The sequence below is a fragment of the Corvus moneduloides genome, chromosome 3, assembly GCF_009650955.1.
Source record: "Corvus moneduloides isolate bCorMon1 chromosome 3, bCorMon1.pri, whole genome shotgun sequence".
Lineage (NCBI taxonomy): Eukaryota > Metazoa > Chordata > Aves > Passeriformes > Corvidae > Corvus > Corvus moneduloides.
This window is the reverse complement of record NC_045478.1, coordinates 108,982,523-109,002,000: the sequence shown is the minus strand read 5'-3', so window position 1 is coordinate 109,002,000 and position 19,478 is coordinate 108,982,523. Positions and strand designations below refer to the sequence as shown.

General features: G+C 40.4%; 1 protein-coding gene across 4 annotated transcripts in view; it reads right to left on the bottom strand.

Moving 5' to 3' along the window:
- SUSD4 (sushi domain containing 4) overlaps window positions 1–19,478 on the bottom strand; it is a 72,323-nt gene that overhangs the window by 34,502 nt on the left and 18,343 nt on the right. The window contains exon 1 of one of the 4 annotated variants that reach the window (XM_032103409.1): window positions 14,010–14,049. The exons of the other annotated variants lie outside the window; for them this stretch is intronic. Coding sequence (XP_031959300.1) covers window positions 14,010–14,034 — 25 coding nt within the window. The 5' untranslated portion in view covers window positions 14,035–14,049. Of the gene's footprint in view, window positions 1–14,009; window positions 14,050–19,478 lie in introns of those variants that run through there. 4 annotated transcript variants of the gene reach the window in all.

Sequence of the window (19,478 nt, the reverse complement as noted above, 5' to 3'; positions counted from 1 at the left end):
ACTCTCTGTCATTTGCCAGTGGGATGAACAAGGAGAAGCACAGTCATTATGATCATGGGATCACATGCAGTAGGCAATACTTATTAACAGAGAAGGGCTGTCCATTTTTACTGGAGATTAAAAAGAAGTTTCTTATGCTTCAGACAGCAAACCCGTGTTCTTTAATAATGTCAGTGAAGATCTTAATTATTTCCCATTAAACCAAGGGATAACATGACATTTAGATCAATTTTGTTACTTCAGTAATCTCGGAATTTGCAGTCAGGCGAGGAATATTGTAACCCACCTTGAGATATGTGTCCTTTCTCACTAGCTGCATCAGGGAAAAAGTATACTACTGCCTACTACTTTGCCTCTGCAACAACATAAAAAAAGGAAAGGTGCTGAGGTCACACACAATTTGCCTGGTAAAAAAAAAAAAAATGAGCCAAGCTCATTTCTCAGTTTTTATTAAGTCAAATATGCAAAGTTAGAGATTTTGTGCCTGTCAGCACAAAACCCGACATGGGAGGCAAGAATGTTTTCCTCCCTGGTGCAGGCTAATTCTGTGACCCTACTGCCACTTTTCTGGTGACCTTTCACAAGCAAAGATTTCCATTCCTCCTAGGGATACTTTTGCAGTGTGTTGGTCTCTCTTCTTCTCGAGTGCAGTTAGTGAGCAGACAAATCTATCCCCAAGGGGAATTTCCAAGTAGAAACTGGAACACGAATGGGAAAATTGAATTATGCACCCTGTAGTTTCTATAGAGCCAGTAGCCAGCTGTTATTTAGCTACTGCATAAGAGATGAAACACGGACTCGGCACAGGATCACTGCTTCCTTGCTTGTTCCTGAAGCAAGGAAGAAGGAAAAAGCCTTAGGGAAGAGCCAGTCAGGCAGATTACACATGCAATATGGTAACATCTCATAGTAAAGCCAAGAAGGCAAAGCAAACAAAACCCTAACCCCATCTTTGCTCCATAGATACCAACAGTAGACTTGGCCCAAACCCAAGTCCTACTGGAATCAGTGGAAGACACACGTAAGTCAAGCTTCTTCATGAAGGGGTAGATGACCCGGGCACAAAGCAGTGAAGCCAGGGCTGTGCTCTGGCTGGGAAGGAGGAAGGACATGTATGAGGGAGGTGTGGAGAGGCTGCCCCTGTGCTGAGGATCTCCAGGCACAACAGGCACTGCAGGTGTTCCAAAGGGGCAATTGCCACCATCCACAGAAGCCAGGAGCTGCTCTGATTTTCAGCAGGGCTGCTCCTCTCTTGCACGAGAGCTGTGCTGAAGTTTCAACAGCTTATTTAGCTGACAGCTAAGTGCATCAGTGTTTTCCAGTTTAAGGATGAAATTTCTGCTACAATATTCAAGAACAATAGTGCTGAGACATTCCTGAGAATTGCCATCTTCCAGTTGTTCTTAATGATAGCAGACTTGGACCCTTTACACAATAATCCTTTCCATATAATCTCATCTAATTAAGCCCCACTCTGTCAAAAATCTGTAACTATACATCTTCAATGAGAAACAGCTTGGTAATTTATTTTTTTCTCACAATCCTTGGTTTATTTTACTTTTCAAAGCTATGCATTTAAGAGCAGCTACTCCAAGTTGTGATACAGTAACTTTCTAATGGTAGGAGTAATCCTACATTACAGATGAGATGCCACAGACAGACATCTTATGCTTTAATCCCTTCAGAACCTGATGAAAACAGCCAAAAAACTTCTCAGCCACAGCCACAATATAAGTCTTTGGAAGGGAAAGCCAATCTTTTGGTTCTAATAAAAAGGTGCTATCCTTCAGGAAAAGTATATCAAATAAGATAAAAAGTAACTTAGAAATACAATGGATTCTGTTTCTTTACAAACCCTTCAGCAAGTCTTTGGGGAAAAGAAGATTACTGGACTTTTTCTCTTGGTTAAAAGGAAGGAAGGGGAAATCATCATCACCACCTACCAGTAAAAACTATACAACACACTTGTTAAATAAAGTAGTAAACTTTCATGTTTACTATGTTACCTATACAGCCATCATAATCAATACTACATCATTAGCAGCAACTTTATGGGATGCTATTGCATGGCTTTAAATCCCTAAAGTGAAGACAACACAATTACTGCTGGAACTGACTATTTCAGTAATCAAAACAGGTTAATATTTGGTCCAAGTTGCAGACTTTCTGTATCATGGCACCTTTAAGGGATATTGTGTAAAATATCATGGACACTAATGCCTTCTTGGCAAGGGTAATGAGCACATAAGGTCATCACCAGCAAAGCATGCAGTTGATACAGAATATATTTTGGGTTTGGTATTTACCAATTTCCCATATTTCTACTGTTGAACCAACCAGAAGATAGCAATGCTCTTAATTTGGATAACCCTCAAGCAGATTATATGGGTGCCTGTTTTACCTAAATTACTCAGTACTGTCAGTCAGGTAACATAATGTAAAATTAATGAGAAGATTGAAAATAAGCAATGCCCTCCTTGGGGTGTAAAATGAACCACTGCAAATATCTTGATCAGATTGTTCCTAGAATTCTGCATTTCACATTCTCAAACATAAAATGATTCACCTCCTCCCCAATGAAAAGTCTGAAATGCTGAAAGCCAAGGGAAAAATTACGTATGTATGATGACAAGAAATCATGATAGCCACAACTGAGCTTCAGATATGCCTAAAAAGGCAGGAGGAAGAATCCCTCAGTTCATCCTATAAACCTGTTTTTCTCTGCTTCTTTTTCTCAATTTCATGTTTTGTTTTCCTTGTTTCCCTCTTCCCTTGCCTCCGTATCTTACCACTCCTTACAAATTCATGGTGCTGGCAAGATGATTTCTAATCTAGATTTGATGGACTTCTTTGCCTCTAAAGCTGCTGTAAAACATTTCACTGACACGCTGATGATGCATGTGAGCTCAGAACTGGCTGCACTCATTCTTGAATAGAAGCATCACTCTCATTTCAGTTTGTTACATACAGCCAGTGAATGAGAAGTGACATACAATGTGCAATAATATTCAAGATACAGAGTATTTTCAGTGTTTGTCTTCAGTAGGATGGAGAATGGGCTTCTTGTACATCAACCCCTGCATTTGAGTTCACTAAATCTGTCTCAGTCAGAAGCAGAGGGAGGCAGAGGCTTCACAGACTGTGGCAGGACCAGACTGCCTGCACGCACACCTTATAAAGAGTCTGTAAGCACTGCAGGAGCAGGTTATCTTAGGCCAGCTCTCAGTAAAAAACCATTCTGGGACTAAAACAGAAGGGCCACAAGTGCAAACATGCCAAGGGCTTGCTTGTACAAACGAAAAGTCGTTTTTGTCCCTTTAGGAGTTTCTGCCCCATTTCTGTGGAAGCCAGGCAGGCACAGCGCTGTGTGCCTCTGGCTGTTTATGCTTCCTTGCTGCTGCTGCTGTTAATTGAACTATCCATGTACCCCAGGAACAAGAAAAGGAAGGATGTGCTTCGATTAGTATCTAGACTTGGAAGTGTAATTCAATTATAAGGCTATGATTTCATTAGTGAAATGCCCGCTAAAATCTAAACTCTCCTTAATCCCTGAAGGGTCACTAACGCTTAAGCTTCCCTGAGACTTCAGCAGCTTTGTAAAACCCTGCCCTGTTTAAGATGTGAATCACCCTTGCTATCCTTCCAGAACATGCTCCCAACTCCCAGCACGGCTGGATATCCCTCCTCATTTGGCTAAGCCTTACCCAGGGCAGCCCAACAAGCCTTTGGAAGAAACAGAGAAGTTCAAATTACTTTGTAGGAGAAATGGAACAGCAAAAAAGACCTCCAGGGACAGGTATTTTCCTTAAGTCACAAGCTGATCTATCAAATCAAGAATACCATTAAGCTTCTTTATCCTTCAAATAACACAAGAGCATCATAGCAGAAAAAAGAAAATCAGTGTGTAATGCAGCTTATGAGCACCAAACTGACCCATCCGCAGGAAAAAATGAACATGCAAGCCCTGCATGAAGGGCAACAGACTCCAAGAGAGGAAATCGGTCATTCAAAAGGTTGAAAGGTTGACTCACTTGCAACTCCTAATTTTTCTGATCTTTCATCTTCTCCCACAACCCTGGCCTCCCACCTGTGTTCTCTATCATCCTTCACCACAACCCACCCTAAGCCAACCCACCACCTGCCCTTGCACTCTCCTCTAAGACTGCCATGCTCCTAAATCTTGCCCACCGCCATGCTCACCACCTCCCTTTCTCCTCTTCTCAATGGGCACTCAGAAAGGGGCAGTCACTCAGATGCTCCTAAGGGTGACAATCAGCTCAACCTTAAAATCCCTACTCAGGTATGACAAGTCCCTGGGCATTTTTGTGCTAAAACAAACCAACATCTCCCCTAGAAAGCCTGAGAATCACTGCTCTCTCCAGAGCAGGCGCAGGGGAAGCAATGTGAGAAGCCGTAAGCAGCACAAAGGGTCCTCAGAGAACAAAATGGGTCTTCTAGGAACCACCCAGGGACTGCTTTTGCCTGGGAATACCACCAGGGAGAAAGGGGCACAAGCTGCAGCATCAGCAGGGCAGGTTCCTGGGCCCTGCATAGATGACTGCAGATGTAATAACAGCATGTCTATTTCAGGGGTCACGCCTCCAATTAGTTACTCCAATTACCACTCAACACTCACGGCTGACAGCACACCCCAGCTAGTGCCTGACCAGCGTCATGCAGCAGGGAACAAGCTGAATTTCCTACCCACAGAAACCATCACCAGTTTTAATTTTGAACGTGAACCTTGATCCAGGATTCTTTTATTGCCTTGACATTAGGCTAATGCATGAGGAAAAACCACTTGAAATTGGTGGAAAAGGAAGGCAGTTCAGAATACAATCACAAAGCACTTCAGTAAACCCACAGCAAACTAAAAAGATGCATTTGTTTCTTCTGGAAAAGAAGTTTCTTCTAATTAACATCTTAAACAGTACAGGCCTATCCCGTTAATCGTAACTTCTCACAATTAATACAGCTATGTCATCTTTGTAAATAAGCCATTTCATTTATAATGCAAGAAGCATTTGTTACTCCCAGGCTTTTGTAATCCAGCAAGTCTGACTGCATAATTTATGAACCCTTATGAAATGTCATATGCTGCTCTGTGATCCTCTGAACTTGCCATCACTTAAATGAAAAACAAAAGGCAGAAAGCAAATTTGCTGACAGAGCTCACTTCTTCCGTGTTGTTGTTACAGAAAGTTACCATGGCCATCTTGGGATATGATTCAGGGTGAATAAAAGCCAATTTACCACACAATAAATCCCTCAACCTCCTCCCAGCTCCTAAACTTTTAAACTGGATATTTATTTTTCTAACACAGCCATTGAAAATGATAAAACTGGTACTCTGAGGCCTAGACTGGGGTGAGTTCAAATCAAGTAGTAGGCAGAAATAATTAAAAACCTGAAGACAAAGTTTGGTCAGCTTTCTGCAAATATAAGGTGAATATTTTCTGAATCTCCATTTATTCAGCTGGTTCAGTTTAATGATTAGTTCTATTCAAGCTGCAAACTCCACCAGAAATTTTAAAAAGTATAAAACCAGAGAGGCTTTTTCCCATTCTGTGAAAAAGAAGTATGTGAGAATAAATTACTTCTTCAATTTCCAATAATATTTCATGTTTCTAAGCTAATTTAAAATAAAAAATGTGCTTAAATAAGCTTATCTGTGTGCATATTTATTGTCCTTAAGGTAATTTATACTTCAAAATGATTCTTCTTGGAAATGGTAGGTCCACATTTCTTACTTGAGCCTTGAACATCTACGAATTCTAATTTCTATTTTGTTTATTCTAATTTCTATTTAATTTACTTATTCTAATTTATATCTATAAATTCTAAACATGGTTTGACAAGGATGACTAATTTTTGAAACAATCCAGTTTTAAAAAATAACCAAACACCACCTTTTACTATAATAAAAACAAGAATGCAGTAAATGCACACTAAGTTCCCTATATGCTTCAGAAAATGGGCAAATACCTAACACGTCCTCCTATTCATTTTGCTGATAAGGCACTGTAATAAAGATGATATTTGCCAATGTGTGCTTGTGGACTGGTCACCCATTAAGCATCATCATAAGGAATTAAATCTGTAAAAATCCAGAATATAAAATATTAATACATCACTTATGCCAAGAGTTCCTTTTTACTGATTTAAATGAATAAGTGAGCTCATTACTTGGATTTAAATCAACCAACCCCATTTCTGTTTTCATCCTCAGACGTAACATTTTATATATTAGGTGTCTAAGGATTTCATTAGAGTTGCAATACTGTCAGTGTGGGAATCCAGCCTTAGGTCACTAAACTGGATTAATAACAACATAGAAAGCTACTAATAAAAATGTGACAAATAAAATAAAACAATATTCCCATAATTTCAAGAATGTTATGGGCCTGCTGTGTTTTTCAAAAAGCAGTATCTAAGTACTGTTGTTTATCTGTCCCATATTTTTAGCACTCTGGAAAAAATTCATTACCATGAGTTAGTTTAAACAATCTTAGTCTAGACAGGCAACCCTTCGGAAATATAGCAAAAAAAAAACCCGTAAAAAATGAATCATGAGCTAGTTACTATAGTAATACTTCTTCTAGGCCAATAGCATATAATATTATTCACCACAGCAAATCCAAAGTGATGAAATGTCACACTGTTCAGCAGAGATCCTTGTTTCTGTAAGATGCAGGAATCAAATACTCAGGGGTAAGAGTTGGGGGGTTGATATTTATGCTCTCATCAGCTACAGACTTCCCTAGATAACACTATATTTTTATTGTATGCCACAGTATGGTAATCCAACAATTTTTTGCTTTTCAGCTGTGCTGTATAAATTGATTTTATACTTTCCCAAGACCAGGCAGAACTGGATATGGGGACAATCACGATTAATGCAAGAATATTGTAATATTAAACTTTTAAATGGAGTGCACACTAGAGAAGACTGAGAGACAAGGGATTTAAAAAGCTGGTACATACTAAAACAGGAGAGCAGACAGACTCTGTTTCCAGCTTTTGCACTGATTCCTTATCACAGATCCTCTCATGCTTCTGGATACTCTGATAGCTCTTATGCCCTACAGTGATTTTTCCCTATATGCACCTACCCACGGCCTTTCCTCTTAAATGGGGACCTCGTCACAGCCAGCCATTTCTTATTCACCTTTTCCTCTCTGTGTGTTTTACTTGCAGGTACTTATTTGCTTAGCCTTGCACAGCTGGGACATTACTTACCTACAGGTGTAGAAGGTGTAAAGGAAGACGAGGTGGCTTTGTGGGTTCACCGGGTATTTCCGACATGAGGACTGACATTGCACCTTCCACATTTGCTTCAGATCACCCTGCAAAGCATTTCTACTCAAGTAAAGCTTTTAGAAAGCAAGCAGGTAATATCCACTGGGAAAAAACAATACCCTTATTGACTTTGGTCATAATCTGGACCTAAGGATTGGACCTTCTATATTGAAAAGTGCCTGTATGTTTCTGTGCTCTGCTTGTACTGTCAGCATCAAGCACAGATTTTAGTTTGTTGTCTCCCTTCATGAGAACGCATTTTCTGAAGAAAAATGACACATAATCATGTTGCTATTTTCCAAGTATGTGATAAACCCCAAAATTGTATAGAAAGGCAGCAGGAGTCCAGTCGGGCACAATAATGACGTATTGCTATCATATCCAAACACTTTTAACTTAAATTACTCATTTAAAGTGCTCTGTCCTGTGAGTTATTCTGCCCATACTGAGAAGACTGGAAAAATTAGTGGGAGGCTAAGATGATGCAGAGGCTTTTTTTCCCCTTTCTTTTTGATTCATAATTGCATTCAACTTAATCCTCATGTTACCATTTTCTTCGTAAAGTCCTTCCAAGGAATTCCCAATGGATAGAAAGCGATGGGAGGCTGCTCACAGCATCGGAACAAGCAACTCAGAGCAAAGTCCCAGAAGAGCCAGTGAGCAAGATGGAAACATTTATAATTAAAACACTGTGCAACTACACAGCCATCATGCTTAACCCCCTAAAAAAAAAAATCCAGAAAAATGTCAATGACAAATACCACTGGCACACTTCATTTCTGTGGCATCAGCCAAAAGTCCTTAGTGCACAAAGTCCCCTCTGGTCCAATATTTCCTATTTCAGTGCAATGTGATTTCTAGTTTTCTAGTCAGTTTTCTATCAATTCTCCAATTCTTCTACAAATCCAAATCTTCACAAATACATTCCCTGGTGACAGTTTACAAAAGTCAAGGTGGACAATATCTGCTATATTTTCTATCCTTGGAAATGAGCTGTTTTCTCAGGAGATTAACAGATTAGTCTCAAACAACCTTTCTTTTAATACAACTATGTTTTATTTTATATCATGCCTCCAAGATTTTTAACCTCACTACCTTAAAGCTCCAAAATCTCAAATTACTGAAGTGAGAGAACCAGAAAAACCTGATTTTTTTTTTGATGACACCTCTAAAAACTACAGACTCCATAATGTACTCGGCATTGACAACACTAAAGTCAAGACTGTCAGATCAAGTCTAATACAATTTATGTAACATACACACATCACTATTAGTCAGCTGAAAGAGTGAGAGTTAAGAGTATTCTCCTGCACAGATAATAGGTATTGCTGAGCTACCTGATGCTCAAAATATTTTCATCAGAGCCAATCTGAAAATCACATATGCTAGTTAAATTTAAAGATTATGGGCTTTTGTTCTTCAGAAAGCATTCACATCCATACCTTTCACGAAAATAGGTTCTCACCATTTTGAGGCTATAGAGGAAGAACAAGCTGTTATTAAATCTTTATGGTACTGTAAGTTGATTAACTGGGAACTAGGAAAGGTCTAGAGATAGTAAAGTGATAGTTCTTTGTTCTTATTCAAGGGACAGGAGTTTTAACCACATACATAAGCAATTTATTTAAAACTTATTTTTCTTAATAGATATTCATTTGAGGATTTCTGCAGCCTCTCTTCCCCCAGAGTGTTAGATGGCTCTTTTCAGAGGAACAGCTGCAGCAAACCTAGTTAAAATAAAGAGCAGGCAGCACACAGATCCATACATATGCTTTGCGAGAAACAGGCAGCATGTCCAGATTTATATGTGTGCCAGTCCCCTAGGATATTGTAATTGTGTTTGTTCTTTTAATAACTTTAGGCTCCAGTGATCAGAATAAAAATTCTATGCTGAAGCTAATGCTTCATCCTTAGTTCACCTCACTACCCTGAATTATATAGTAAGCAGGCTTAAATAAATGCAGGAGTCTGGCTCCTTCCTTACATCAAACTCCAGCCACACACATAATAGGTTGCCTGATTTAATTCAGGGTCTCTCTCTTCAAATCTTACTTTGTTTTTACAAAGTATTTGTCTCAGCCGTTTCTTTCCATGCACAGCTTTCCGAGCCCGCCTTCCAGCGTTTGGTGAATTGCAGTCTCCCTGATAGGAGCAGCACATCAAGATTCCTGACTTGCAAGAGCAGTTGGGTTATTTAGACAATCTCGTTCTTCTTAATTATTATATCTACACTTTACATTTACAACCTCTTTCTACAAATTTATCCTGAATAACTGAGATAGTTGAGCAGCTTAGTAAGTAGGCATGGCCTTTCAGCAGCTATTGTGACTACAGCATGCTAGCCCTCATCTAATGGTTACATACCAATTTTTTAATTCCTATAACCAGGCTGCAGATTACCTTGAAGACAGGCTTATAGACTACCAGTTTCCATGAGGGGCACTGAGACAAACAGAGGTCGTAAGTGGCAGGGGCTAATGGGACAGTGGTGAGCAGAAAGCCAAACCCCAGTAAGTCAGTGCCTAGTCCAATGTGTCACACGACAGAATGGCTAAAAGCAAGCTGAACATGCCTAAATATACTCCCACTTCCAGTTTCTGACCACCTTAGAGATTTTTTTTTTTCCATCATCTGACACCTTGTTTGAGACCAGAGTTTTAGGAAGGTCAGAAATTATCGAATCATACAATGGTTTGGGTTGGAAGGAATTTTAAAGACAATCTAGTTCCAGCCCCATGGAACCACGGGCAGGGACACTGTTCCACTAGCCCAGGTTGCTCCTGGCCTTGAACACTTCCAGGGATGGGGCATCCACAGCTTCTCTGGGCAACTGTGTCAGTGTCTCACCACCCAATTCTTGCAAAATTCTTGGAGGTCTTGCTGGATTAGGCAAGACTACTTATCTTTGCTACACATGAAATACATGGGTATTTTTTTGCCTCCAATAACTCAAAACCAGTTTCACATAAAACTCTGAGCTTGGTTGTTGATAATGCCAGTGAACGAAAAATATTGATATGGTCCCTGAACCAGTTCCCTGACCACCACATTATGTTGACCCTTTTCTCTTCATCATTACCTGTCTTACTGTCCTCCTGAGAGCAATATGCCCCTTTGTTTCCATATCTCCTCTATCCTCACCCAGCTTTTTTCTGTGGCTCTGCTTTCCTTTCTTTTCTTTGTGAAGTTCAAGCCCATTAGCCTGTTCTTCCTCAACACATTCTCCATTTTTTCTGTGTCCTAATCTTCTTCCACATTCTCCCCAGGATATCATTTTGGCAGCTTTGTTTTTTCTCAAGCTTGAATTTATCTTTTTACGACACCTTCCTATATCCCCATTTTCCCCCCTTCAAGTCTAGCTGTCTTTTAAACCCCATCTCAAAACCACACCTAATTCATCTATCCTTTGCCAGACCAAGCTGCTTTCCCCTTTGAGGATTGTTCTCCATCAGGTCTTTGAGTTTAGGCAATAAAATCCACAGACAAGAAAGCATCTTGCCTCACTTGGTGGTCTCTGACATAGTCTGCCCTAACGTTGGACTGAAAATGTTCATCTTTTAACGATTCATTCCTGGGAAAAAGCCACCTTTCTTAACACTTGATTAATTTTCTGTGAATATGTTGCTGTACCTATAAACAGAGAGACTCCCATTGATCTGACCTGGCTTACTGTTAAGAAATACTCTTTCCTGGGATGAAAAGAAGTCTCTCTGCTCCTGAGTTCTGACTCAAGCCACTTGGTAGCCCACATGCTGCTCACCAAAGACATATCAATCATCACACATCAGGCAGGAGTGATCTCCACAGGTAGTTACAAGTTCCCTCACTGAGATATCACACATGGCTTGCCCTAAAGATCTTTCCCACTCACAAAGCAGGCCTGTCCTCCAAGCATTTAGACCTACTGCTCTTGTAAAATGCAACGTCTTGTGCCTTATCAGCAACCTGCTGAAACTAGGCATGGATATGGGAATGATAACTCTGTATTGTTTTCAATTTTCCACTATCTCAGTGAAAAAACTGTATAGCTATATGTCCTTGTGCATCTTAAAGCTCAGCACATTTCCTGTGTCATAGATACAATTATGTACACAGCACACCACATGCACAAGTCCAACAGGAAATTGAGTGAAGACTGAGGTAAAATAACTGTATCCCATGGAAAAACTGAGGAAACTGCTACTTCTCAAAGTCCCTGTATGCAATTCTGGCTGAAACATCTCAGCTTTCCCTCAGGAGGCAAGGGATGCTCTCTCAGCGTTATCAGCTGTTCTACATGGTATGGAGAAAATACCAGAACAGATACTCCAAATTGGGATGAGTTCAGCATTTTTTTTTACAGTTCATTTAATAAGCAATCAGGTAAACTTAATCTGATGCCAAAAAACCCACATGGTTACACTTACTTTTGAAATCCAGCATACCCAAATGAGGGAGGAAATTGCTTTAGAGTGATTTATAACGGCGATGAAGAATTATATTCTTTTTGGTAATGACATTGTGTGATACATTTTCTCTTTGGGGAGAAAGCTTCTGAAGTGTTTTAATCTGTCTCATCTACTGCTACAGACTCCAGCGAAACTGTGAAATCCTCACGAGAACCACGACTGTATAAAAATCCAGTAATAACCCACAAGTTTCTCAGCATTTTGGTTGTGGTTTTTTGTTGTAGATTCTAGGCTCCATCAAACTTCCATGGAAAATTTGCCAGTTTTATAACCCACTGGGCCATTTAAAGGGCTTTTGCTGTAAATTATGGCTGCTATGTTTGTGGGCAGCTTTCAGAGTGGAAGGAGAGAGGCAGAACACGATGATGGGGGAGCGCAGCTTGTGCATGACCTTCAGAAAATGAATGAACTGGACAGCACAAGCTCCCAGTGTGCAAACGGCGACGGCAGTACTTAAAACCAGTCCTTGCTTTGGGAAATGGGGGAGTCAGTGCCACTTCCAGGGCTGGCAGACGCTGCCTGGAGCTGGTGTCTGTCCCATCCCCCTTGCACAGGTAGCGTGTGACAGCTGAGCTGCAGCAACAGCCTGTGTACACTCTTTGCCCGTGAGATGAAATGCATTAGCTTCAACTTCCTGCAGCCACACCATTTGCCAGATGGATTCTTTACAAACAGCAGAACCCAACTGCTGAATTATTTTACATATGCTTGGAAAGCCTCGGAGGAAAATAAACACAAAATAAATAACTAACAGGAATTGAGTGATGCATTTTTGAGCACAACAGACCCCATCATTATTTCAAAAAACCTCTTGTGTGTTACAATTCTACTAAAAAAAAAGGTCAAAAACCAAAGTAGTTTCCCACTCTAAGTGAGGTAACAGGTCTATTTTTCACTCAGTAGAAATCCTGAATCCTTTTCCTATCTAAGCACCCTGTTCATTAGCAATGGTGTACAAATGTGTTAAAGTAAAGCTCATGTTGTGTTGCAAATTCTTCAGCTCTGCCTGCAAGAAATTCCCTTTTCCCTCTTCACTATGAATTTACATTGCTGCTTCTGTACAACAACAGCTATTATTCTTATTATTACTACTACTACTTTTTCTTTTGGTTTGGGCTTTCAATCTTAGAGGGTGCTCTGCTTTTTTCTGCTTTAAAAAAAAAAAAATACCAACAAATCCAAATGAAATTAATGCAGCCACGAGAGGGAGCCACTGATGTCTTTGTAGAGAAGAAAAAGCTATTGACAGTGACAGAGAAATTAATGAAAATAATTATAGTTGAGAAATTGAATTCCAAGAAGTAGTGTCTTTGCCTGAAGACCAAACTCTATTTCAGTGTCAGGTTTTGTGAAAAGATGTAATTTATGGCATAACTGCCTCCTTTCAGTATGGAAAGTATTCAGAGGAAGGACAAAAATCTGACTAGGATGAGAACAACTTCGATTAACTTAATCTAAAAATGCAGCAACTCTTCAGCCCCGGTGAGCAGCAAAAGCAATTCAAGTTACTACAAGAGAGCCAGCCCTTTGCAAGTAGATATTAATACATAAATGCGGGAGGGTAGTAGAATAGTACCAAATTTTCCTTATCTAGACATAAACTTTTTTGGGGATTTTGCAAAAGAAAACATGCAGCTTCTTTCCTGTGTGGGAAGTCTGTGTGAACACAGGTTTTACATATGTCACGGCAGCCTTAGCAAGAAGGGGGATGAAACCAGAGTTCTCCAAAAAAGACAGCAGAGCTTTCTCAGACCTCTCAAAATCTTGCATAACCCTATCATGTTCCCTAGACAGCTGACCTTCAAAATGCCATAAAAATAGGCAGTATTAAAAGTACACTTCTACAGAGTAGCATCTGCACGTTATATCCTATTCCTGCCGTGGCTCTTCAGAAGAAATCTGCCTTAAAGCATATTTTGCTTAGAGGATAAAAAAAGGATACAGTATGTTTGCAACTAGTATCTCCAACAGTACATTTAGTGAAATATTCATCACTTGTTCTAGTCCCTGAACTACTTCTGAATTGCTTATGTCATTTTTTAGAAGATACTCACCACAAAAAGACTTTTTATGTTGATATTTCTTAACTATCATCCTTCTAACCAAGAAATTTTGCCAGAGGGGCTTTACTTCACAATTACAAAAACTTATGTTTCAGTTTCCTTGGTCTGAACTGTGACACTTCCCCTTTTTCTTCCTACAATTGGAGGAAAATACTGCCAGGGAAATACCAGACTGATTTCTATGATGTATGGTACTTACCACACTCCCTCAAGATGCTTCTCATGCACGCTAGGCGACTCAGTTCTGGATTTTTCTTTCCCATAACTGACACAAACATGCTACTGGAACCCACACCAGTTACACTGGTCAGTTGATGCTATCTTTCTTTCTCATATCCAAAATAACTCTGCACAGGCAACCCAAGAAGTAACACATTGAGCACAATTAGGTATTTAAAACATCTTGTCCTAATATCTCTTGAAATCTGTAGCTATTAAGCCAGAGATAAAACAAGAATGGAAAATTTCAGTTAAATGCTTCAGTACAAAGTTACAGGGCACTGAAAACAAGGATTCCTACTGAAGCAGCTTTAGCTACAAACCTCACTGCCAACTCCACCTTCCCCAACACAGCACAACCCCTCTCACCTACACATCTGCTCATCACACCTAATATAATCCCAGTTATATAAGCAGCTCCAGCACACGGCACTTGATATAAATGTTGATGTCATGGTGATTTTTAAAAACAACATTTCTATTAACATTCTGTCTTCAGCCTTCCCAGCTGGCTGACTGCAGACCATTTCCCAAGATGTTCCAGTTCTTCCCTGCAGAGCTTTCTCATGTATCTTAATAATAATTCATAACATTTCTATTGCACCTTTTACTTTGACTCCCACTGACATATTCAGCTGTGACTTTCAGAGCAGCAGTAATACTGATGTAGCTGTGATTGCCTCCAGGATACACCAAGGCAACACTTGTCAGGAAAAGAAATATATTTTACTAGATCAATTAAGATAATTACAAAAACCAGACCATCTCGCAGTCACACAAAGCCTTCCTCACAAAGTCTGCTGTATTGTCTCTCCTGCAGTTATGAACTAGAAAATGCCTGCTTAATGGTGTGCTGGCCAGAATTGACTGGGAATATAACCTAACCTCGTTACAGGAGTTGTAAGTTTGCAAAGATTTTATATTTAGAACCGGGGCAAAATCTAATCAAACTAGAAACATATTTTCAAAAGCACTTTTCCTCTGCCTCTCATCATTAGACTCTTCACTGACCTCTTCCACCTTTTCATATACATGCGGATCAGTGAGTAACTATTTACATTTTATGCTGAAAATTAAGAGGCCAAGAAATGCAAGCCAGACAAAGAAGAGAATGTAGATCAACCTAATGCTAAAGCAATCAAGGAGAAAATGAGGTAAAATCACTTTGCAGCTCTGTTCCTAGCATTTTCCATCCCCAGTTTCAGGAAGAACAAGTACAACAAGCAATCACATGCCATCATAAATTAGCCTACCTCTAACAGCATACACAGAAAACCAAAATACAGTGAGCAAACATCACTGAATATAGTCTAAAAAGCATAAAAAATGTTTTCCTTTTGGCATGGGTGTAAACTGCTATGAAGTAAAATAACAGAACACTTAGTAGAAGGTGATTGAAAATTTCTCCCATCACCCCAGCAGCACTCTCCAATCCCAAGGAGTTAAAATTCTACAACCAAGCACAGTTCAACTTCCACAATCTCAGACAAAACTGGCACCTCCGATGAGACCATGGAGGTCATGAGGAGACCATGTGGGATAAAGACATCTGAGCAACCAGAAAATGCATTTTACACGTGTGAGTTCATTTAATTATCTACTCAGATGGCAGGAATCTCTTGTCACTGTTGAACTAAGGTCACTGAATCATGAGCTTAAAATATAGTATTCTTCAACCCTCTGTCCAGATTCAAGGTTTCAAGGCCATCATAGCTTTTATGCAACCCACTACGAGATGCTGCCAACAGAGCAACCATTTCACTGCTACACAGCGAAAATGTATCCACACGTTCAGAACCAGATATGGGAAGAATGTCTCAAAATGAACGTATGTCTATGAAATCAGTCACCTTGCAACTTCAGGAAATCTTCATTTCTGTGTGGTATGTTCTTGCCATATTTGAGAGATGTTTGATTTTATCTGTGCAATGGAGAATTACATCTAGGACTGACTGCCAGACAACACCTAGCTGTAACAGCCAGTATATTCCAATGAAAGCCAGCTCATTTGACCTTCTGCATCTTGTTTTAACCCAGCCGAGAACACTCCTGCTATGCCATCTGTTCCTATCACGGAAGCAGCAACACAAGGACACTGAGGAAGATGAGCTGTGCCTTAGCAGTTTGGTCCTACTTGAGCCAAGGCACCATACGGTCATGTTGCGTGTTCATCAAGACACCAATGCAACAAACTTCCTAATTTCAGCTGAGGATGGTAGCCAGGCTAAGCTAAAAACAACTATGCCACTCATAACAGCAATAACAAGGATGGTAACAGCAACAGCAAACCACAATAGCACTGCTGTGCCTAATGTCTTAATAGTTTTAATTTTCTGTCATTCCCTTCACTTACATTGCACTACAGATCCTTAACCAGTGCTTGGTCACCCTCACAATGGGAACACTGTTTCCTGATGCTCAGAGGAAACCTCCTGTGTTTCAGTTTGTGCCTGTTACCTCCTGTGCCGCCACTGGACACCACGAAAACCTGGCTCTGTCCTCTTTGTCCTCCCGAATTCAGGTTATTTTTACACATCAGTAAGAGCTTCCCTGAGCTTTCTCTCTTCCAGGCTGAGCAGTCCCAGCTCTCTTGACCTCTTCTCACCGGAAACAAGCCCCAGTGCCTCTCTCTTCCCAGTGCCGCCCAGGATGCTGTTGGCTGCCTTTGCTGCAAGGGCACACTGCTGGCTCATGGTCACCTTCTTGTCGACCAGGACCCCAAGCTCCCTCTCTCCCGAGCTGCTTTCTATCTGCTCAGCCCCAGACTGACTAATATGATTTGTAAGTGTCTGAAAATGAAATCCCCTTTAAAATGAGTGCCTGCATAACACCAGACTTGGATGTTGATGCATAAATGGCAAAGAAAAAAGACATCCTTTAGACTAGACCAGGCAGTGCAATTTGTTACAGCCAACTGTGAAGTGTTGATGAGTCAAACATGAGGCTTAAAGTGGAGTGCTCAGCTTGCAGCTACCCTGACTTAAAATATTCCTCTCAGACATTCACATAGGACCAGAACAGCTACAGTCTTCTGCTTTGAAAACATCTCCCTGGTGTAGTTTGATAAGATTCAACTCTCCCCATACAACAAAAGAACATAAATACGCATGAATACCAGTTTAATGCCTCCTATGAAACACAACTCATCTGCAACTTTATATATCCGTCACTTCAAACACAAGAGATGAAACTTTCACTGGGCTATGTCAATTCCCAGGTCTATCCAAGGAAAAAGAGAATCCTTGAAAAGGAAAATAGTCTACAGAATTTGCTACATCGTGAAGATTGCTTCCAATCAAAGGCAAGTGGTCAGTAGCCTGTTGCAGTCTGAAGTGTCCTCTAGATTCTTAATCCAATAGCCACATGGCTTCTGTAACTATAAAGACTCCTTCCACTGTTAAAGGCTTCTTCCATGACTTGAAGCCAAAGCCCACCACATCTTTCTCTGGATCAACTCTGGATCTTCTGGATCGACTACCCTACCACACTGTACACAAAGGCGAACAGGGAAGCCACAGAGTTCACAACTAAAGGAAAAAAGAACACATTCCCAATGACCCAGTATGCCAGGAGCCAAAATCTGATCTTCCAAATCAAGTAGTGAGAAGGTTGCATCCTGTCCTGCAACTGCCCCTTCGTGGCCCTAGCAGTGTTCTTAGGACCAAGATTCCAAAGACAAGACCAGCGATACAACAGATGCAGGTGACAAAGGCTGTCAGAATTCCACCTCTTCTGCTGAGATCTCACATACGGAATATGACTGTGATCTCAAAACTTCCTATTACCAGAATGTAACAAAAGGCTCATGTCACAATAGCTCACGATCCTATGGGAATTTTCTCAATGAGAATAAATGGAAAAAGCATCAATAAAAATTTAGCTACGTTGCACTCTTGCTTACTGCACTGCAGAGGAAAGGGGGAATATATATGGTCAGTGGTTCCTTTTCTGACCTCTTTTTTTCCCAGACAGCTCTAGTCTTAGACATCTTTACAGATTAGACAGATGCACAAAGGCTAACAGGTTAAAAAATTTAAAGTGTAAGTGCATGGTTCACAGTATTTCTGCAGTTCTCTCTCAATGCAAAATTCTACTGAGTTATCAGTCAGATTAATTCTTTTGTTGAAAAATGAATGCAGGGTTGATCACCTATGGTCCCTGCATCTCAAAGGACTGTACCTAATACAAGGACAGACTGTAAGCCACAAGTGATCATATCCTCCTTCCAGGAGATTGAGAAGACAGTGATTTAGTAACTGTTAGTCTTCAAGAGGCATTCAAAACAAAGAATATCTTGAGTCTTCTGTTTTGAGGTTGATGCTAAAGAAATATGTGATTTATTTAACATACTTCACAATTTAAATCTTTATGACTCCAGACCCATTATATAAGGCAGAACTTTCCAGAGTCTGAAACAGAGCAATCAGAAAGCATGTGTGCATGATTGCTTATAAAACCAAAATGTTGTATAAAACACATACAGGGCACTAAGGAAACTGAGGTGGGAGACCAGCTCCACTAATTTCTTCAGCCTACACAGACATATGCCCAAAGGATAAAACTATCATCTTCTAGATATTGTATGTATTCTGGTTTTTTTTTTGTTTTTTTTTTTTAATTTCTAAACAGTCAGATCGTTTGCCTAAGGAGTCTTCCCACATGGCTAAAACAACCCTGAAAAAATCATATATTCCTTTCAAAATTGAATAGAAACACAATTTGCTAGCAATTACTTCAACTACTTACTCCTCCAGATTTCAAACATAAAGCCACAGCTCTGCACCCCTGAAACAAACTCACCCTGCAGGCAGGATATGGGTGGGATTCTCACCACTGTGTCCCAGTGAACCAAGGTGCACAAGGACATCTCCGCTGGTCTTGCACGACAAGTCCCACAGGCGGTGGAATCTCAGTGGATCAGCCCATTTGAGGCAGACCAGGGACAGGCACTGCCTTCATTCCACACAGCAGCTGTTTGGTGTGGCCATACAAACCTGAGAACAAGACAAATCCAACCCCATGGCAACTGATTCCCCTGGAGAACCATGGCAAGGCCAGAGCAGGGACGCATCTGTGAGCAGAAGTGGTGACCACTTCAGAATGGGACGAGTGCCCTCCTGCACATACAGAAGACATATTCATGAATAAGGGAGAGGTGCTCATCCTGGATAATCAGTCGTAGGAACTGTCACCTGCTTGGGTGGAGTGGATAGAAGATCCATGCTTAAATAAATATAACCTGTTTGATTTAAAAAACCACTGCCTCCAGCAAACACTTAAGTATATATTTACTTGAAGAACAGAAGAATGAGTAGGCAGAATACAATATTTCACTCAATTCCAGAAGCACGTTGCATAAAAATCCCACAAATACAAGCCTGGAGCAATGTCAAGATTATTTCACTGCCTACTAAAAACCTGCAATTTTGCTGTTAAGCTTGATGTCTGG